The sequence below is a fragment of the Callithrix jacchus genome, chromosome 22 (assembly GCF_049354715.1).
Source record: "Callithrix jacchus isolate 240 chromosome 22, calJac240_pri, whole genome shotgun sequence".
In the NCBI taxonomy this organism is placed as follows: Eukaryota; Metazoa; Chordata; class Mammalia; order Primates; family Cebidae; genus Callithrix; species Callithrix jacchus.
In genome coordinates, this window is record NC_133523.1 from 5,881,035 (window position 1) to 5,903,635 (window position 22,601).

The following is a 22,601-nucleotide window of genomic DNA, read 5'->3' on the forward strand; positions in this document are numbered from 1 at the left end:
ACAGCTCCAGAGCTTCTCAGAAGGGAAATCCCCTGTTTTGCTTTCCTAAAACAGAGAGGACATTCCGAGGTCTCCACCTCAGAAACTCAGGGCATTTAGGGTGCAGCTGGACTCAGGGGCTGATACCACTGGGGACAGAGGGAAGACAATGGCAGCGAGCAGCAGGAGGGCCCAGGAGCGAGCCAGCTCTGTGACCTGTGTACTGCGGGACCCAGGCAGAAAACCCAGCCATCTGTGCCTGCTGCCTTGAGGAAGGGCAAGACCACCACCTCATTGGGCAATGGCGCAGACCAGGCTGGCGGTGAGCTCAGCGTGGGAACTGCCAGCACCGTGGCTGAGTCGGCACAGCCCGCAGCCGGCCTGGGCTCTGCTGCTTGTATGTTGCATGTTTCTGCCCCACACCTCAATCCCACACGCACACCGCCAGCACTCCCCACAGCAGAAGCCATCCTTACAGAGACCCTGTAACACCCTACGCACCCAGGAGCGCTGAGCAGGCTTCTCAGCCGTCTGCAACCTGGTGCTCCACCCTCGATAGGAAAGGAGCATCAGCCAGCAGGTGCACGGCGGCCCCAGAGCCTGTCTGGATGATCGCGCACCTGGCCTCCTGGCACAGAAGCCAGTAGCAGCCAGACCCCGAAGCCCCTAGGGAGGGGCTCCAGGAGCCGGTGAGTATGGGGGATGGGGGAGGGGACACTTGACACTTCATAGCCCCCCCCAAGAGGTGCAGCTGGCCAGGGGCCTCTGAAAACCACCTGAGTGTCCAGGGACAGACTCCTCCCAGCAAAGAACCACAAGGCAGACAGAGCAGCTGCTCCATGCCAGTCTCCTGGGCTGGTCATCTTCTTGCAAAGCCGCAACCCACATTCAGTGTCAAAAGTGCCGATGGCTGTGAGGCCTCTGCCGCCTCCCTGGAGAAATGGCAAGCCCTGTGCCCAGCCTGGCTGTTACACTGGGGGCAGTGGGAATGCCCCCACAATCCCCCCAACTGGCCTGGGCCATGCAGGGCTATCAGGGGCATCCCCTTGGGAGCTGGGGTATGGAATGGGGCTGTGCTCCCTAGCAAGCTGCTCCCCAAGGAGGGAGGTGAGACACTGCAATGCCACATGCCACCCTGGACTCTTCCGGCAGGGGACAGATGCCCACCTGGGCTGCAGGAGCTCAGCCAGCATCACAACCACCAAGGGCAGAAGGAGAGCAAACTGCAAAGGCGTGCCCATGGCCCTAACATGGCTCCCACTGTGCGCCCCTGGCCCTAACATGGCTCCCACTGTGCGCCCCTGGCCCTAACATGGCTCCCACTGTGCGCCCCTGGCCCTAACATGGCTCCCACTGTGCGCCCCTGGCCCTAACATGGCTCCCACTGTGCGCCCCTGGCCCTAACATGGCTCCCACTGTGCGCCCCTGGCCCTAACATGGCTCCCACTGTGCGCCCCTGGCCCTAACATGGCTCCCACTGTGCGCCCCTGGCCCTAACATGGCTCCCACTGTGCGCCCCTGACCCTAACATGGCTCCCACTGTGCGCCCCTGACCCTAACATGGCTCCCACTGTGCGCCCCTGGCCCTAACATGGCTCCCACTGTGCGCCCCTGGCCCTAACATGGCTCCCACTGTGCGCCCCTGGCCCTAACATGGCTCCCACTGTGCGCCCCTGGCCCTAACATGGCTCCCACTGTGCGCCCCTGGCCCTAACATGGCTCCCACTGTGCGCCCCTGGCCCTAACATGGCTCCCACTGTGCGCCCCTGACCCTAACATGGCTCCCACTGTGCGCCCCTGGCCCTAACATGGCTCCCACTGTGCGCCCCTGACCCTAACATGGCTCCCACTGTGCGCCCCTGACCCTAACATGGCTCCCACTGTGCGCCCCTGACCCTAACATGGCTCCCACTGTGCGCCCCTGGCCCTAACATGGCTCCCACTGTGCGCCCCCGGCCCTAACATGGCTCCCACTGTGCGCCCCCGGCCCTAACATGGCTCCCACTGTGCGCCCCCGGCCCTAACATGGCTCCCACTGTGCGCCCCTAACCCTAACATGGCTCCCACTGTGCGCCCCCGGCCCTAACATGGCTCCCACTGTGCGCCCCCGGCCCTAACATGGCTCCCACTGTGCGCCCCTAACCCTAACATGGCTCCCACTGTGCGCCCCTAACCCTAAGATGGCTCCCACTGTGCGCCCCTGGCCCTAACATGGCTCCCACTGTGCGCCCCCGGCCCTAACATGGCTCCCACTGTGCGCCCCCGGCCCTAACATGGCTCCCACTGTGCGCCCCCGGCCCTAACATGGCTCCCACTGTGCGCCCCTAACCCTAACATGGCTCCCACTGTGCGCCCCTAACCCTAACATGGCTCCCACTGTGCGCCCCTGGCCCTAACATGGCTCCCACTGTGCGCCCCTAACCCTAACATGGCTCCCACTGTGCGCCCCTGGCCCTAACATGGCTCCCACTGTGCGCCCCTAACCCTAACATGGCTCCCACTGTGCGCCCCTAACCCTAACATGGCTCCCACTGTGCGCCCCTAACCCTAACATGGCTCCCACTGTGCGCCCCTGGCCCTAACATGGCTCCCACTGTGCGCCCCTAACCCTAACATGGCTCCCACTGTGCGCCCCTAACCCTAACATGGCTCCCACTGTGCGCCCCTGGCCCAGGGTCAACTAAACCGCCACTGCCACCAGAACCTGCCTGGCTGGAGGAGCCTTCCCAGGGGTGCACACAGACACTTGATACCACTGGCTCTGAAACTAGGCAATAAATTGTAAGCACAAAGTGAGCGCTCTCCGGAGTGAGAAGCCATCAAAACCATGCTAGCAAGGTTGTCCACGAACCTCCATGGGAACGAGCAAGCAGGCCGAGGACCTGACATCACACGGTGACACCCAGCCTGCAGCTGCTGCCAAGGCCGTGGGAGGATCCTGCCCCCTCTACGAAGCTGGGGTTCCTGCCTGCCACACCACTCTTGGATGGAGGCTGTCAAGTGGGGACAAAACCCCAGGACAGAGTCCCCCAAAGCTGCCGCAGCTGCACTCACCAGCAGTCCTCCAGTCCAGGGATTCTGATGAGCAAGGCTCCAAAAGGCCCGCCCGTCCCATCTCTCCCGGCTCAGGGAGCCCTGCTGAGGGCCCTCTGCTGGGAGTGCATGGCCCAGCCACTCACTCTCCAGGCAGAGAGCCAGTGGCCAAAGGAGGGCGCTCAGCTGGGGAAGAGGTTGGCTCACAGGCCTGTGCATCCAAGGACTCCATGGCGGGGCCAACAGCTTATTTGCCAGGCTAGGACTCGAGGCAGCGGCTTTCTTTGAACTCCCTCAGCAGACGAGTGCCTTGGCAGGACCCTATGCTGCCCGAGGCTCCCCATGGACGCTTCATACCTCCCCCCACCAGGTGGCTGGAGAAGGCTCCTAGGATGGAGGGTGGAGCCAGAGGAACATGCCTGCAGGCCTCCTGAGCCCAGCTGATCAACTCACTGGCCTGGGGCCTCCCGGGGTCTGAGACTCTTTGGAAAGAAAAGCCACAAGCAGCCCCAGCAGACGCAGCCCCACCAGCCCCGGGGGGCACCTCTCCAACCAGGAGGGCCTTTCTGCACAGGGTTTTAGATGGCTTGAAGTGACCCATACAGAAGAAATAGCAATTCCTTCTCTTCCTGTTATGGTGGCTGAGAGGGGCACTGCCAAGATCTCCAGTGAGAGTGTTTCCTTCATTGAGCCTCCACGAGGGAGAGACAGGCCAGGAGGCCAAGTGGGGAGGCCCCAGGGTTCCATTTCCTACTCAGAGACTCTAGCGAGTCTGAGGATTTCTAAGATCTGCTGACCTTGGGGAAAGAGCCAGAAAGACCTGCCTGGGTGCTGCTGTTCTCTTCCAGCGCAGCTGACGAGGAGGCTGGGAGGCAGCTGAGACCCCCGCCTGTCCCGCCTGGGACGGCCAGAGCCACTCGAAGGGCCCGGCAGACAAGTGAGGCGAGGAGAACAGAGAGGACCGGTGGAGAGACGTGTGGGCGACGCGTCCGGCACTGCTCTGAGGGCCTGCGCAGCTCAGCATCCAGGAATGGCTATGCTGAGTGGGCGGCCACAGAGGACTGGGACGTGCTAGGGGTTAAATGACGTGCTGTCATGCGATCGAAGGGCTTTCTAGCATGTCTTCTGAGCTGCCACTCAGGGACAGTTCCAAGAGAGAAGCCCAGGAGCAAGCGCCACCCACCTGACCCACTGGGCCAAGAGGAGACAACAAGGTTTCTTCCACAGTGGAATTCAGCTGGCGCCCACCTGGCTTTCCCAGCCCTTCTCCCACACAACTGCAGTAAGCCGCTGCCTGGATGCAAAGCCTGGCACGGCCAAGGGCAGGAGCGGCCCCGGCTGCCCTGGGAGGGCTGAGGGATGGACAGCTGCAGCCTGGACAGACAGACACTCTATCCAGTGCTGTCCTGACAGCCATCAGCGAAGCTCTCAGGGCTTCAGGCGGAGCAGTCCTGGGGCCCTGCCGTCGCTTGGCAGAACGGGAGAGGACTAGGCCGGGTCTCTGGCCTCAAGATGAACAGGACAAAGAGCCTATGATCATGGGCTTATTGCCGAAATCCTAGGGAAGCGGCAGTGCGCAGCGAGGGGAGTGCAGAGAGCTCAAAGAGGAAGACGCCAAGGGAGCGAGTTCAGGTGCGGAAGGCCCAGCCTGGTGGAGGGAGGGCACCGGGGCCAGACCCACCACAGCTGGGCCCAGGCGCTCCCATGCAACTGGGCCTTCCGCCTCACTAACCTTGGAGCCGTGGGATGGTTTGGTCTTCTTGGGGTCAGAGAAGGCAGAGAGTGGAATTGTGGGTAACATGGGGTAGTCGGGACTGGGCCTGGACACCGTGTCTGCTCCTTCGGGCATTACCATCACCTAGTGACAGAGAAGAGACAGTCATTATCGACGAGCAGGGGGCAGGGGGCCCACACGGGCCAGGCTGAAGGCGGTGGGGCTTCCCTCTGCCGGAGGGAAGAAGGGAGAGCCTGAGCGCTTTCCTGAAAGAATCCTGGCACTTCCCCGCTGGGGACTGGGTGCTAAGCACACAGATGAAGCAGGCATGGGTTGGGAGCAAAGAAAAGCCTGGGGTCTAGGATGGTTGGGCCCGTAGGGGGTTGGGGGGGCACGCAGCCTTCCGGGAACAGTGGACAGAGCGCTGGCCCAAGAAGACTTGCGGAGCACGCTGAGAATCATGGGAAGACAGCTGTGGCCAAAGCCTGACACACACGCTGAGGTTTAGGGGGAGCAGAGGTACAGCTCAGAAGGGCGAGAGCCCAGCCAGACGCCCGAGACAGGCAGGCAGCAACTTCCTGGGGTGCACATGGATGCAGCTCAGGTGGGTCCCACGTGTCCAGGGGAATGAGCCATCTTTGGCGTGCGGTGACTGCAGCTGACCCATACAGGGCAGGAGCACTCAGGCTAAGGCAGAGACCAAGGCAGAAGACCTGTCCCCACCGAGGGGGCTCTCTGCAAAGCAGGCCCAAGTGAGCCAGCAAGGCTGCAGCGTGGGGCAGCTGCTCCCGCGCTCCGACAGAGGCTTCGGATGAGGAAAGGTCTGGGGTCCTTCCAGGAGGCCTCCCAGGAAACACTCGCTGCACACAGGGAAGCTTGGAGCAAGGTCTCGAAACACCGACACTCCAAGTTAAGGAACGCCACCGCCACAGAGACAGCTTCTCAGATGCCCGCAAGAGAGAACAAAAGAAGAAAACACACTTCAAAAGAGCACTGAAGTCGGGAGAAGCAGCACCACTAATAGCCCTGAGCACCCGCGGTTCCCAGCCAGCCAAGCCTTTCAGCTAAGGACGCTGATGTCATGCGGCCATGGGGACAGTGGCTGAAAAGAGGGCAGCGGGCCCCTGGGGTCACTGCTCTGAGCTGCTTCTCAGAGCCTGTATGACCACGATAGGAGCTTGGCACCAACGGCATGTGTGCCTCAGTCTTCCCTCAAAGCACGCCACGGGAGGCCCTCCATGCTCTGGGGCATGCACACCAGGCTCACGGAGGAGCTGGAGAAGGTCAGCCATGCACAGCGGGGCTTGCAGGAGGCTGAGCCCCATTCGTTCTCAGGCCCCTTCCTTCAACTCTTGCGTGAATTCACCTTCTTTCCCCCTCAAAACGACGCTCTAGACTGACTGTTTCAGGATCACGCAGTGTCTCACTCAACACAGACCCTTGAAAAAAACGAACTGGGAAAGTGAACACATGGGATGACTCCCACCTCCTGCAAGGCGCTGCCAGGAGGTCCAGGCTCCCCGATGGAAACACAGACCCTCGGCCACGGGGGCAGAGACGAGGCATGGTCCCAAGGGGCACCAGGCTGGAACGGTGAAAGTCCTGCCCTCTCACCCTTGAATTACCGATCTCCAAGTGGCCCCCAGTGAGAGGAGCAGAGAAAGCAGTGCTCACCGACACGGAAACCAGCCCCTCCTCCCAGCTCTCCCAGCACTGACAGCTCCAGGGCGGGGCTGGATGACCTGCTACTGGTTGGCCACGGGAAGCTCCGGGAGGAGCCCCTGCCACTGAGGCCTCTGGCTGCTCCTAAGGCTGAGAGCCCCACTCAGCCATCAGCCCAGCGCAAACCCCAGAGGCCTATAAAGTTCTTGCCCAGCCAGCCAGTTCCCCAGGCAGCCCACCCTCAGAGGGCAGAGTTCCCAGTGGCTAGGGCAGAGACCACCCCCTAAGACACCTGCTGAAGGCTGCGTTCCCTCCTCCTGACTGGCCCTTCCTCCCAACCTCCCCCCTTGCCTCCACCCCACCCCTGGCTTTTCTGTGTTGAGACAATGCCCTCAGAGCCTTCATCATTGCCGAGCAAAGGAAGCTGCCTCCCACAGGGAGTGAGGTCCTGGCTGCAGCCCAGAGAGACCCAGGGAACACCACTTCCCAAAGCCATGCCACCATGGAACCTCCAGGGACGCCCAGAGACACCTACTGCAAACACAGAAAATACCTGGCCAGGAAGAAAGGTGGCCACGCGGAGCCAGGAGGGCGCTGGGGCCCAGCCACCCGCACTTAGCCACGCCATCCACATAAACCCACACCGGCACCGCCCTGCCCAGCCAGATCAGAGCTACAAGCAGGGCTTTACAAGGACTGTGGCAGGATTCACTCAAGCTTCTACAAGGACAGGCACCTCCTTCCTCTTAGGAGAACGACGCCCACCAAGGACCGTGCTCCATAGGGAGGAATGGGGGCTCCCCAGCCTGACACCCATAGCCACAGTGCCCCAAGTTCACCAAGGGGGCGGCCCACCCCACCCAGATACCCCACACATTACACATGCCACACATACATCTGTGACACATTCACACTCCTCACAACGCATGTCACACCATACGTGACACGCCACACACAGTTCCAGGTGACATGCCAAATGCCACTTACACCCCACACGACACACCACGCACACACAATACATAATACACACACACCAGACAACATATGTCCATACCACATGCCACACACGTCCACAAGTAACACGCCACTTGCCACTTACACCCCATGCGTGACATGCCATGCACACCATATATGACACACCAAACAACATACGGACGTACTACACACCACACATAAACACATACCACATACACCACACACGACACAGGCCACACACACTCACACCACTTACACCCCATACATGACACACACCACACTGTACATGACACACCCCACAGATAACACATGTACATACCACACACCACACATATACACACCACACACACCCCATACCACACACGCCACACACCACACACACACACACACACACACACACACACGAGATGCCACACACCACACACACCACCCCACCCCCGCCCACTCCATCACAGGCTCAGGCCTGCAACTAGGCAAAGGCTCTGAGGCCCTGAGTCCTGAACGTGGCATTGCTGCCCTGTGACCAGGCCTCAGCCTGCCACGTCCCTCCCTCTACGCACCCCTCCTCCACGACCCCCACCAGCACCTGCGCCTGCCCACCCTGTTGCCAAGAACCCTTGTGAGGAGCTCCACCCCAATAAGGTCCGGAGGGCTTGACTCCAGCCACCAAATGAGGGTCCCAGCCATACAACTCCTGGAGAGCCCTGGCCCCAGAGCTGGCGCTGTTGTCTGGCCTCCCGAAGTCGGAGGTGACAGCAATGTGCATGGCAGGGGCCCTATGAGGAGGCCCTGCCTGGCTGGTTACAAGCCAGCTCCAGGCACAGCTACGCGGTCAGACCGGCCTCGTGCCCATCCCTTCCCGGCACTTCCTGCAGGAAGGTGCTAATTACCCATGGCCATCCAGAAGCACAGGGTGACCAGCAACGAGTCACCTGCAGCCACCACACCCCGGCACAGGCTGCGGAGCTCCCAGGTCCCCTCCAGCTCTGTCAGGCACTGCCGTGTGACCTGCACCTTGTGTCTTGGCTCCCAGCACCGACACCTCCGGCTGGGCACAGGGCACCGCAGCAGAGCAGCCTCAGCGGGGCGGCCCCGTGGCAAGCAGGAGCTGGGACACTCACCCCGCCAGCCCGCAGGAGCTTGTACCGGAACTCCGTGGTGGGGTTGTTGAAGGTGAGCTTCTCACAGCGCAGGTGGTTGACGGGCGGATTGCCTTCCAGGTTCAGGAACAGGTCATAGGTGAAGCAGACTTTCCTTGGCTCCTCCTGGAACAAAGAAAACAAAAAGGTCCATATTGGAGGAGTGACCATGGAGGGGACAGAGCTCCCCATTGGCCCTGGTCCCCTGCTCTCTCCTGGGCCTCTGCTCCACTCTCTCGTGTTTGCGCCTGCTTCTCTCTTTGGTGCCTCCTACCCTGCCCTTACTCAAAATCAACCAACCTACTATGTGCAGCCAACTGGGCCTTGCAGGTCCCATGATAGAAACAAAGCTCATTCATAGCCATGTTCTCAGATGGTTATGGGAAATTTGCATCCCCCTTGAACCCTCACAGGGCCAATAATGGATAGGGAAACTGAGGCGCAAAGACACTAACGCATGGCAGTGCTGAGACCTGCCCCAGGCCTCTGAGGCCCACAATCTCACCGCCTCCACTCCCTGCCTCTTTAGCAGCCAGGGCCAAGCCCGATGGATGCAGGGCACAGGGCGCACACTCATACGACAGAGCAGAGCTGAGAGGGGCAAAAGCACAGGGCCATGAGCCAGCTTCCAGGAGGCTCCGTCCACTCTGGGAGCCGCCCTGCACCCTCGCCACCCCAGAAGACAGGGACGCTCGCATGGCATGGGGCAGGGGCTGATGGATTTTGCGCACAAGGGTGTAAGGAGCTCATGGGGCAGTCTTGGAAAGGGTGTGAAGGAGGGGCTGTGATGATCACAGAAAGGCTGGGAGGGTTCGGGGCAGGCAGGCTTTTGGGCAGGAGCTGTCCGCACTGGCTCCTGTGGAGGCCCAGCAGCGTGTGCAGGGGCAGCGTCTCTGTGAACCTTGAAATTTCGAAGCAAGTCAATTTCACATGCTTTTCCTTAAGAACCCCACCACATCCTGTCCCAAATTATGTAAGCTGCAGGTCCCACTAAATGGAGATGTGCTCCTGGGAGCAGGGAGCCTGTGCTCCATCAGGCTGGTAAGAAAATGGAGTGGATGAGGAGTGTGGGAGACCCGCACTATGACAAGCCCTAATGTCACATAGAGGAGGGAACGTTTTCATAGAAACACGGGGTAAGTGCATGTGATAAGGCACGGTGGCTCATGCCAGAATGCTGGGAGGTTGAGAACAGATCACTTGAGGTCAGGAGTTTGAAACCAGCCTGGAGTACATGGCAAAACCCCATCTCTACTGGGCGCCTGTAATCCCAGCTACTCAGGAGGCTGAGGCGGGAGAATCACTTAAATCCAAGAGGTGGAGGCTGCAGTGAGCTGAGGTTGCACCGCTGCACGCCAGCCTGGGTAATGGAGAAAGACTCTGTCTTAAAAAAGAAAAAGAAAAGGAAACAAAGGTGCACGTTCATGTTCTCACATCATGGGCAACTGATGCTTGACTAGGGAGCCAAGACCACACACTGGGGGCCAGGGAGTCTCTTCAACCAGTGGTGCTGGGACAGCTGGATGTCCACTGGTGGGAAAACGGACATGGCCCTACTTCACTCACACACAGAAAAGAACTCCAAATGGCCCCAAGACCTGGAGGTCAGCACTGGCACCACATAGCTCCCGCGAGAAAACACAGGGATCAGTCACAACATCGCATTTCTTATCATACGACACCAAAAGCACAGGCAATTAAAGAAAATGAGATCATGTGAACTTCATAACAATTTCCAACTGTTGGCCAGGCATCATGGTGTATGCCTCTAATCCCAGCACTCTGGGAGGCTGAGGCAAATGTAGAGACAGACACGGATAAGTGGGTAGCAGGGGATGGGAGGGAGGTGCAGGAGTGGCTCTAATAGGCACAGGGCCTCTTCTGGGAGTGATGAAAATATGCTGGAATTTAAAAATTCTGATGATTGGACAACATTGTGAATATATTAAAACCACCAAATCTGTACACTTTAAAAGGCTGAATGTTATGGTAGGTGAATTGCAACTCACTTTGTTAAAATACTGTCCACCAGGATAAAAATAACTAAGAGTACAGGCGTCCCGTGAAGGCTTCTGAGTAGAGGGAACACTGTGCTCAGAAGCTTGAGATGTCACACTGGCTCCGTCAGTGGTGGAGACGCAGGGCAGAGCTCTGGGCCCGGCGCCCTCTGCATCCTCTTTATTCTCAGCCCTTTCCCCAGCAGCCTAAACTCGCCAGTGCATGACCACACCCTCAGTTCTGGCAAGAGAGGACAGGCTGAGGGGCTCAGGGTACTGCGGCACGCCATCTCTCCCTAGCTTGCCCAGGAGTCCCAGGTACACCTGCTCGGGAAGGAGCCTCCAGAACCGTGAGTCTGCACAGGGCAGACAAATGAACAGGTTCCTGATCCAAGGCCAGCGGGTGTGGCCAACAGTGACCTTGTGTGGGGAAAGCCCCGATCTCAGAAGAGTGGGTCTCTGCCCCAGCCCCAGGGAGGGAGGCGTGACCCATCTGAGCCAGACTTGGGCTCCCTCCCCTTGTCCGAGGGGACACGTGACTTAGGCTTGGATAAGGAGGCAGAAGGGAAGGCGGCCTGGGGAGGGCTTTTCTTTCCAAGTCATAAACAAAACTGCAGGGACAAAGTTTCTCACCACCTCTCTTTGTCCTGCCAGAGTTCGAGAGGTGGTGCCTGTGGGGGTGGCTTCCACCCCAGCCGGGCCCTGCCATCTCCTGCCTTCTTGTCCTGGAAGAAAACCAGCCCCTCCATGAAGCCCTGATAGACACTTGCTCTGAGCAACTGAACATATCCCTACCCAACGTGCCCCTCACCAAGTCCACACTTCCCCTACGCAGCTTTCCTTAAGGACTCAAATGTGGCCGGGTGCCCCTCCTCTGTGCCCCCTGCCTTTACAGAGGCACTTATCCCAGGGGCGTGGGTCCCACCAAACTAGGAAGCTGGGCTGTGAGGACTCCTCTCTTGCCTTCCCTGGAGGTGTGCTGCTGGCCTGGTTCCAAGTGAACCAAGTGAGGAGATGCTAGAGCAGACTGGAGGGGGCTGGTCCAGCAGCAGGGGCAGGAGGGGCTGGGAAGGCTCCCCGGATGCTGTGGAGGGCTTGAAGGATGTCCAGGAGCCAGTCAGCTCAAGAAGGGTAGGAGGTGGATGGGTGTCCAGGCTGGACCCAAAAGACGCATGTGCAGCCTCAGGCAGGAAACAGTGGCAAGGGCTGCGGTGTCATTGCTGGGACCCCCAAACTCCATCATGGCTGTGGCTGTGGCTGAGAGGGGAGGGTGGAGAGAGGTGGTGGCACTGACACTGGGGAGAAGGGCCTTGGCTGCCCCTGCAGAGGGGGAGCCCTGTCTGGAGGTGAAGGAGGATCTTCAGTTCAGGAACAACGGTCACATCCACATCTCAGGAAACCACACCCTCTGGCCCACTGTGCAAAGGGCAGACTCAAGACGGCACTCCTGGGTGCAGGGCTGGCTGGACCCTGGCAGATAACGGGGGATGAGGTGGGGGAGGAGAGCTCTTGTCCCGGCTTTCCTACAGAAGCGACACCACTAGGTGAACCTGGAGAAGGGAAGCAGCTAAACTGCACAGACTGTCCGGCGGACCCACGAAAGGCCATCAGAGTGCCCCAGCATCTCACCATCCACTCGGCCGGCACCATGGACTCAGGCAGCCACATGGAGAGACCAAGCCTCCAGATTCAGGCCCCCGAGACAGGTACACACGAGTCAGAGGATGACCCTGAGTGCCATTGCGGGGCCACAAGGTCCTGACTCTCCACCAAATAAATCGCAAAGAAAAAAAGAGTACATGAATGAAAAGGTAGTGGGAGAATCTAGAATGGAATTTAAGAGACAAACCAATGAATCAGCGTATGGATCTCATCAACATGCTGATTCAAACAGGAAAAATAAGACTTTAAACACTGGCATATTGAGAACCGAAGGGACCATTCAGCATGAATATAACCAAGTAACATGGTAACGTAACTAGAGATCACTAATTCATGGGTGTGGTCCTGGTAGCACTGTCTTGTTAGAGGCCCCTTTTGAAACATTCAGACATAAAATGAGGACATGTGGGATTTGCTCCAGAATGACCAGGCGGGCAGCGGGGGCTGGAGCGAGCTCAGCTGTGCAGGGACCACCTTTGGGTGGGCGATGGCCACAAGGAGGTTTGCTGCATCTGCCTCTAAATGCTTCAGACTTTCCCTGGTAACTTCTGAGTGGATGCAGGGCAGCAAGGCTATGCAGAGGATGGACATGGCTGGAGGCATCCCCGTGCAGAAAGTCTGGGTCCTGAGGGACACCAGCGGACAGGCTGGCCGTGGTCCTGCCCCCAGACCTCAGGACATTCATGGGCAGTGTGGGGGGATTCACCGAGATGCCACAGTGCTCAGCACCCTGCCTATCGCCCATGGAAGCCGCCACTGCCCCCACAAAGCAGTCTGAGCTAAGAAGGGCACCTGGGGAGGAACAGCCAGTTGGTACCAAAGCACCAGGATGCCCCAGAGATGCTGCCTAGCTCTGCCCACTGCCTGGCACCGAGCACCCTGGGGCTCAGCTCAGAACCAGGTCCTCTCCGCACTCCTGGCCATGGCTGTGCACCCCACTGCATGGCAAATCCAGCCGCATCTCCCAAGCTCTTTGGCTAGCCCCTCTCTCCTAGACCACCTGCCTCCTAACCATCAGCCGCTTCTACCACAGCCCCTTTCAGCCCATGGCGTCTCCACGGTCTCAGCGTTCACTCCAGCCCACCAACGGCCTCGATGAGCCTGGAGGAAGCGCCACATCCTCAGCGCAGCCAGGGTGACATGCTGCCTTTTTTTTTTTTTTGAGACAGAGTTTCGCTCTTGTTACCCAGGCTGGAATGCAATGGCGCGATCTCGGCTCACCGCAACCTCCGCCTCCTGGGTTCAGGCAATTCTCCTGCCTCAGCCTCCTGAGTAGCGGAGATTACAGGCACGCGCCACCATGCCCAGCTAATTTTTTGTATTTTGAGTAGAGACGGGGTTTCAACATGTTGACCAGGATGGTCTCGATCTCCTGACCTAGTGATCCACCCGCCTCGGCCTCCCAAAGTGCTGAGATTACAGGCGTGAGCCACCGCGCCCGGCCAGACATGCTGCCTTCTTCCACTCCTCCTCCACCCAGTTCACCCCTTCCTGACCTCACCGCCCCTACCCTGGCCTGCTGCTGTCCCCAAGCACAGAGCACAGCTCGCTCTAGTTCTCCTTGTAGTCCAAAGCACATTTGTCCTCTGTCACCTAACCCCGCTGGCTCGTGAGTACCACACACAACGGGACCACCCTGTTTTGTTCCTGATGGGCCTGGTGCTGAGGCAGCACCAGCATCTTCTGCTGAACATCCCTAAACACCCATGTATCCCCACAAAATGCCACGGGAGCACACCTTAAGCTCCCAGCAGGGATCGTGAGAGAGGAGAGGTCTCTAACCTTACAGACAGTCAGGGCACGAAGGCGAGATAGCCACAAGGCAATGACACCAGAGTAACACCAACCACACCATGTCACAATGTCTGCACAGTGCTGACAGTGACCAGGCACTTTCTGAGCACTCAAGGGGTATGGCTGCTTCACAGCCCCCAAACCAGATGCTCCTGGTATCCCCATGTCACAGATAAAGACGCTGAATTGGACAGGGGATCTGAGCAGCAGCAGAGCCAGTGTGCCCTAGAAAGGTTCTCAGGGTGCCCCTGAACTGGAGCTTTGGAGAGGTTCCTGTTGCCCACACAAACCAAACAGGACAGATAGCCACAGTGAAGAGACCTGGCATGTTCACAACTGCAGAGAGGTGCGGCATGGAAAAGCAAGGAGGCACCCCCACCAGCAAGGCAGAGCTTGTGCCCTGAGGTACCCTGCGGCCAGCACCCCGGGATCGGGATCAAGAGCGGCTGCTGGAAGCTGCCAGTGAGTCATAGGCACTGGGAATGACTAAACGGCACTCCCTCTACATAAGACCTGGGGCTACAAAGCTTAGGGGCTCCCCAAGGGGCTGCAGACCCCTTCCTGCTACCCCTGAAAAACAGCCTCCTGAACACTGGCAAACTCGAGGCTCTCCGGCCAACCATCCCGGGATCACAGCCTTAGTGACTCCAGCCAGACTGTGCCATGACCCACTAATGGCAGCCGCCTGCTGGACTTACATGTTCTCGGGCCAGGTCAGGAGCAGCTGCCCACTCCCAGGCCGCTGGCCACTCCCAGCGTCTCTCTGGCCTCAGCAAACTCAGATGCAGAGGAACTGGCCAAACAGGTGCCTGTGCCAAAGGCCGCAGCATGCACCGTCCACCGCCCACTCGGCGTGCCTGCCGGTGCTCCTCGGGATGAGGATCATGAGGGCTGAGTGGCCAGGCTGGCCTTGGCACAAGACACATCAAGGCAAGGCCCTGTGGCCACCATGCCACGTGTGGAGCACCTGCTGCTGCCGCCACCTCTGACAGGCCACACTCCCTCTGCCCCACACGTGGCCTTCCCTCCCAGCCCTGGGCGTGAGTGAGGGGAGAGCAACCAGCCCTCCTACAAGGTCTCCTGCTCCTGCCGGCCCCAGCTTGTCTCCTGGCCGTCTCTGCCCTGCCAAGCTCATCCGGCGCTGCCTGGCATCCCCTGTGAGGTCCCAGGGTTCACAGACATATGCTGTGCTTAAAAAAAAAAAAAGTTAAACCTGCATGTGATCATGGCTCCGAATCGAAGGGCCTGATTCTGGGAAACACCAGGGAAGCGTCTCTATGAGATAAACGACACCAATTCGCAAATATTTTGCAAGGGAGGAGAAAAGTGAGGGGACAGAGGTGGGATGAAGGTGTAGGGGAAGGGGAGGGAGGGAGGGAGGGAGAGAGAGAGGGAAAGAGGGACAGAGATGGAGGGAGAAAAAAGGTGTAAAGATGCTCACGACACATAGCAATCAAGAGAAATGCCCGGGCCTGGCGCAATGGCTGCCACTGCAACCCCAGCACTTCGGAAGGCTGAGCGGGAGGATCACTTTGAGGTCAGAAGTTTGAGACCAGCCTGGTCTACACAGTGAGATCCCATTTCTACAAAAAAAAAAATGTTTTTAATTAGCTGAGTGTGGTGGTACATCTGTAGCCCCAGCTACACAGGAGGCTGCGGCAGGAGGATTCCTTAAGCCCAGGAGTTTGAGGATGCAGTGAGCTGTGATCTGGCCACTGCACACAACCTGGACGACAGAACGAGCCCTGACTGAGAGACAGAGAAAGAGAGAGACAGAAGCTCCAACCCTACTTGAATCCTGACATGAACACATTATTTTAAAAGATGTGTGCACACACAGAGCCGCCCTGGGTTTCTGCAGGGAGCAGCAGGCTACGGAGCTGACTGTGTGTGAGACGCCAGGAAACTGATGGTACTGGACACGGGAGGATGCTAAACAATGATTAACCTACCAGTTTCCAGGTAGAACGATACTGCAGCTAGGTTTTTTTCTTTCAGAATCTTATCTCTTACAGGCACATCGGAAATATTAACAGATTAGAAAATGTGATGTCTAGGACCTGATTCAAAACAACCCAGGGGGAGAGAGGAAAAGCCACGTGCAGGCTGGCAACTGTAGGAGCCGGAGGTGGAGGTGGGGGGCGGCTGCTCTGCAGTTCTCTCTCCTCTGTATGTTTTTTAAGTCGTCTATATTAGAAAGGAGGATTCAACAGATATGCTTGGCTCTGCCCCCAGTCTGCCTCACAGCTCTGAATTTGAGTTCAATACCACCTCTGTCTCTACCAGCCTGCCTCTGTCCTGGAGCTGGGAAGACGGTGGCGAACTGGGCAAGTCCCCGCCTGGAGCCCAGATGGAACCCTCCGCCAGAGTCCTCTCTGGCCAGCAGGCAAACGCCTTGCTCTGCTTCAAGTGGCCACCTCAGCACCAGGCAGTGGGCCCCATGGGGCTGGGCACAGGGCCACAGGCCTTACACCACGGCACTGTATTCAGTCCACACCAGCACCCCAGGAGGGCATCACTATCTCACCAGCTGCTAGGAGAGGAAGCTCAGGAGTTGTGGCATCTGCTCATTTGCCAAGGCCTCACAGAACCAATACATGCCAAACCCACTAGTTCACACATCAAAAGCCCCTCGCACCCACAGAGCCCTGCCCCTCCTCTGGACACAGCTGTAAGGCACTAGGCTCTCGCGCTGACCGGCCCACGGCAAACTGGAACGCGGCTGACACAGTCCAGTAAGAAAGCAAGGGAAGAGCAGAAACATGGAAAAAAGACATCCAAGAAGCGAACAAGCCCATCTCTGAAATCCCACATCCAGGATGTGATCAAACCGGAACATCCACAGAGTATAAACAAATCCATGAGGGGGTCACCGAGGCGCCCCTGCAGAGGGAGACCCCGAGATGCCAAATGTCCCCCCCGGAACAGTCAGGTAAATGACACCTGACCCAGACACCAGGGTTCGCGATGAGGAGCCTCACCAGAACCAGACACAGCAGCCTGTGCTGACCCTGGAGGGCCACGGTGGGGAGTTCAGAGGTGCAAGTCACACTCATGCTCACACACACACACGCACCCATCTGTTACACACACACCCTACCTGCACACGTGTGTACACTTACACATGCATACACCAACATTCACCTGCCCTTACACCCATGCACACACATGCTCACCCATGTACATACAACATGCACTCATCCATACCCACCCATGTACAAACACATGCACAAACCCACACCCAAGTACACACTCATACACTCATACAACCACCCACCCCACTCATACACTGACACACACACCTATGTACATACACAACCACTCACACCCACACACCTGTGTACATACATACTCATATGCACACCTGTGTACACATACACTCACACACACCTGGGTAAACATATACACACACCTGTGTACACACACTCATACACACTTGTGTACATACACACAGACACCTGTTTACACATACACACCTGTGTACACACACATACACACACCTGGGTACACACACACTCATACACACACATTAACCCAGGGCCCTCCCATGCTTGCCTGACCGCTCAGCCTGCAAGGTCAGGGAGACCCTAGAGACCCCACCCCTCCCACAGGTGCGCTCGGAGCCTGGCCCTGTCAGGGGAGTGGGGGGAGTTTTCTTCTCGTATCCCTGAACTTCAAAGCCCACTGTGGAGCACGCTGCCGCCACTGGAAGGAGCTGTTAGACGCGGCAGGTGACACAGAGGGCAGCTTCGAGCCGAGCTGGCGCCAGCACTCACCGTCCTCACCTGCAAAGTGGGAAAGGCAGAACCCCCCGCCATATACATGTGCTCAAGTGCTACTCCTCATCACATGCTGACCCAGAGAGACCCCTGAGACACCCCGCTGGAGAAGAAAGCAAACCACAAGACTGAGAGCACTGAGGAACCCCCAGCTCTCAGATTCAAAAGCGCGGTGGCTGTGATGCCAGGTGCTCAGGGAGAGACCGGACCCCACACTCAGCTATGAACCTCCCGAGGGAACACGAGGACTCCTGGGCAGAGGGATGGAAAAGGGAGGAGCTCCAGTTCCCACCCTGCGTGCTTCCAGGATTCATATTTCCAATAACCAGAATCAATTCCTGCATCGATGAGCAATTAGAAACCAAAACAAGAAGGCAGAAAGGCAGATGCCACATTTTAAAATGCTCTCCGTGGAAACAGCCAGATGTTTTTAAACATAAAGTTGGCTTCTATTATCTAGAGGCCAAACGTAATGATTTCTCCTCAATCTGACAGCAGAAAGGGAAGAAAGCAGACTGCAATGTACACACGTGCAAAGTGACCGTTTGAAATCTGGACCATAACAAATGAAACGAGGCAGGAGAAGATGTCCCCACGATGAGCTCATGAAAGCCACTGGCCCGAGGCTGCCAGGCCAAGAGCAGCCAAGCTGAGACCTGAGAATGAGCGGCCCGGGGGCCACCTGCCTCCCTCTCTGCAGGAGGCCCTGCCACTCTTGACTCAGAGTGGCCATAAGACAGACACACGAGAGACAACACATGTCCATTATGAGGACTGCCTCTCTCTACTCTCAACTGAGGCCGCCGGAACCCACAGCTCCCACATGCCCACCCCATCCTGAGAGCCCATGTCCCCCAGGCCACTGTCAGGCAGAGTCCACCTGGAGGCAGGGTCCATTCAGGGCTTCACAGGCACCAGGCCCCTGGCCCACCTCTACTGGACAGCGCCTTCCCTGCTCTGGGAGCCGCAGTGTAGATGCCTTCATCCTGCGGCCCTGTCTCTACAGGAGGCACAAACATCAGCCAGGAAAGATGGCCTCAGAGAAGCTGGGAAAGAATTTTATCAGGCACATGCTGAGATAGGAAATTTAGGGAACATAATGTGTGCTTTCAATGCCCAGCCAATTCTTCCAGCCCCTCCTCTAGGGAGCCAGGAGGAGGCATTCTGGCCCTCTGGCCCATCCCATCCCAGCCTTGGAGGTTCTGGGGTGGCCATGGCGGGTGCAGGGTTGCGCCTCGCCTCCTCTCTCCCTGCAGCAACGGGCACCTTCGCTCGTTCCTTGTGCTTCTCTGCTCAGCTCCAGACCTGCCCTCTAGGAAACGCAGATGCATCTGGGAACCCACTTCAGGGAACAGAAGGATGAACCAGGGAAAGACAGACCGTGCCTCGGCTGGCACACATCCATGCGGCTTGTCACAATGCGGCAGTCCGGCCCTGCCCTGGGTCCCTGCACACAATGTGGCTTCTGTTCTGGCTCCCCTCCGCAATCCACCAGCCAAGGCCTCCCCCTCCGCTGCATCAACCAGCTGATTGTCCCTGGTGGAGCACTCTATGGGCTCACCAGAGGGGCTGCCCGCCTCCTGAACTCTGCAAGGCCCCAGGAGCCTGGGAGCCAGGGAGGGAGCTCAAGGCTCGCTTGGTTTCTGCGTCAGCCAGTGGTGCAGGGTCAAGGGGAGAAGACAATGGGGGCCCAGAGGGGGTTCCCTGCCTCAAGACCTGCTCTCCCCAGTCTTAAATTGAGCGCACACAGGGGCAGCCCAAGTGGAACCCGTGTACGACAGCATTTACAGCTGAGAGCCATCTCCACTCTACAGAGGGTGGGGGCTGCGGAGGACACCCAGGCTTGGTGGCCCTGGAACCACCCTGGCATGTGTGACTACCTAGGGCCCGCCAACACAAGCAACCCAGGATGTGTCAGAAGATGCCGCTGAGGGTCTTGAGGCTCTGAGGCCTGCACAGTTTAACTTACTTTGAAAAACTTTCCACGTGAGCCCACGCACACTTCCTAATGACATGAACCAAATCGCCCCTCCTGTGCCTTCGGACACCTGCATGTGGGAAGAAACGGTAAACTGGTGATGGCTCCCTGTCCAATGACAGCTTGTTGCAGAGGTTGGGGAGGAGGCCTAATATTAGTGGCAAATAACCAAAAGAAACTTCTTTTTCACACTTGGCCATTTCTGAACACTGGACTGCCTCTTACAATCAGCGCATACCCTCCTGTGTTTCTTCTCCCGCTTTCAGTACGGCTTCCTTCGATTGATGCCAAAGTGGAATCTGGGGTCAAGGGAGGGCAAGTCTCACCGCCCCAAACGGCCACCCTCCCCTTTCCTGGCACTGTTGGTACCCCCAGCGGTTGAGTAGGAACAAATGCCCAGGCCGGCATCCCTCAAGTGACAGCATCTACAGGGCACCTCGGGGATGTGAGCCAATGTCGTCCACAGAAGAGAGTGGGCCACTGACATCTCAGATGACTGCTCTTGCCATCCGACAGTGGCTTTCTCTGCTCCTCTCGGTCCTGCCAAGCCAGAAACTTAGGGCTACCTGGCAGCCAGCATTAGCATGAAAGAGACAAAGGTGAGGGCTAAAAGGACTGCAGGGAAAATTAAGTCATATCAAATGATGCTTCAGAGAAGAGCCCCTGAGTCCAGCTGTTGATCTTGGCTAATGACTCAAAATAAGACAAAAAGCAACTGTGCTAAAGTCTGCAGGGAACGTAGAGCAACAACATGGTGGGGTCACCAAGTGGCAAAGCTGAAAGAGACCCCGAGAGTCCGTCCCAGACAGAACAGGACGTCAATGTCAGTGAGCCCCTCCCCAACCCCGGAAAATTCGGGAAGGCCAGCAGCCCTCAGGCCTCTGCCCCGCCCAGGACCAGGGCATCAAAGCCCTCCAGGTCAGCCATGCAGCCCCTCCCAAAGCCCTGACCCTGCCTCCTAACTGACTCCAGGGCACAGATAAGCACTTCCTGTTTGGCAGCCACTGAATTAGTCCTGGAGAGACGGAGCCAGGTCTGCATTATGTCACTGACCTACTCCAGAACATTGAGGCACAGCCTGGGACAGGCATCTAGCTGGGGCTTCTGAAGCTTATGCCCAAAGAGGCAGGCAAACCTGGAGGGCTTCACCCTTACAGAGGATCTAGCAGCAAATGTTACCATGTCACCCCCAGCGGATGAGCAGCTCTGCCGGCCCACATCACCTCCTCACACTCGCCGAGCCCCCGCTTCATCACCCAGACTCGACCCATCACACAGCTGTCCCTCCACCTGGAAGGAACCACCCCATTCTCTCAGCCTCACTTCAGAAGTCAGAAGTCAATCTTGCTTCTTAGGAGAACCCTCCTGACTGGGTGCGGCGGGCACAGTGGCTGACGCCTGTAATCCCAGCACTTTGAGAGGCTGATCATGAAGTAAGGAGATTGAGACCATCCTGGCCAACATGGTGAAATGCTGTCTCTATTAAAAATACAAAATATTAGCTGGGCGTGGTGGCGGGTGCCTGTAGTCCCAGCTACTTAGGAGGCTGAGGCAGGAGAATCACTTGAACCCGGGAGGCAGAGGTTGCAGTGAGCAGAGATCACAACACTGTACTCCAACCTGGAACCTGGGCCACAGGGCGAGACTCCGTCTAAAAAAGAACCCTCCTGACCCTTTCTAACTGGGTCCCCGTGACACACTCGTAGCACCCAGCACCTGGGCTTCCCAGAGCTCATGACCCGTTCTGCTGCGGTCCCTTCCTCTCCTGCACGTCTGCTCTCTCTCGCCCTGTCTGTGTACTCCACCGGAGATGGGACCATGTCCACTTGGTCCTCACCGGGCCTAGGCTTGGCAGATATGTCACGTGAAGAAATCCATGAAACTGCAGCAAAGAATGAAAGAAAAGCAATTTCTTCTCCTCACTGTAAATGACCATTTTTTTAAACAAAAACCTAATTTTCGAAGAATAAATGACAAGGGCCTCCCCATTAGATACCCGCTACCCTTCAGCAGTCTCCCCCGCCTCTCTAAACACTTGGCTTGGTGCATGCTGCCAGCCGACAGAGAACACAGAAGCACAGGCCTCAAGCGTGGCAAAGGGTTTTAGACACAAAACCAGAAGAACTCGCCAGAAAAACAACAGCAAGCTGTCCATCAAAATCAAAAACGTCTGCTAGGCAAAAATATGCTACTAAGAGAATGGGAAGTTAAGCCACAGACTTGGAGAAAATATTTGCAAATCATATGCCAGGTAAAGGACTTATATCCAGAGTATACAGAACTCTTAAACCTCAAGAATAAGAACACAGCTAATCCAATTTTTTAATGGGAGGGAGGGGCAATATTCTGAAGATACTTTACCAAAGAGAATATATGGATTGCAAATAAACACATGAAAAGATGCTCATTACCATCAGCCATCAGGGAGACGCAAATCAAAACCTAACCAGTCACCACTTCACATCCTAGGCCAGACGGCTACAAACAAAAAGGCAGACAATGAATTGCTGGTGAGGATGTGGAAAAATCAGAACCCTCATACCTTGCTGGGGGGAATGTAAAATGGAGCAGCTGCTGGAAAACCGTCTGGCAGTTACTCAAAAGGTTCGATAAAGACTGTGGCCAGGCGTGGTGGCTACCACCTGCAATCTCAGCACTTTGGGAGGCCAAGGCGGAGGATAACTTGAGGCTAGGAGTTTAAGCCCAGCCTGAGCAACATAGTGAGACTCTCTCAACAAAAAAATTTAATTTTTTTTCTTTCTTTTCTTTCTTTCTTTTTTTAATAGAGACGAGCTTTCACTATGTTGCCCAGGCTGGTCTCGACCTCTTGAACTTAAGCAATCTTTCCACCTTGGCCTCTCAAAGAGCTGGGATTACAGGCATAAGCCA

General features: G+C 57.3%; 1 protein-coding gene across 6 annotated transcripts in view; it reads right to left on the bottom strand.

The window, feature by feature from the left end:
* The window catches only part of MLLT1 (MLLT1 super elongation complex subunit), a 76,173-nt gene that overhangs the window by 13,017 nt on the left and 40,555 nt on the right, over positions 1–22,601 (bottom strand). For 3 of the 6 annotated variants that reach the window (XM_035287406.3, XM_035287405.3, XM_035287407.3), the window contains exons 4-5: positions 8,485–8,628; positions 4,745–4,870 (exon numbers count right to left, since the gene is read on the bottom strand). In XM_035287406.3, coding sequence (XP_035143297.1) covers positions 4,745–4,870; positions 8,485–8,628 — 270 coding nt within the window. The remainder of the gene's footprint in view (positions 1–4,744; positions 4,871–8,484; positions 8,629–22,601) is intronic. The other 3 variants (XM_078360338.1, XM_035287408.3, XM_078360339.1) reach the window with 1 other exon arrangement.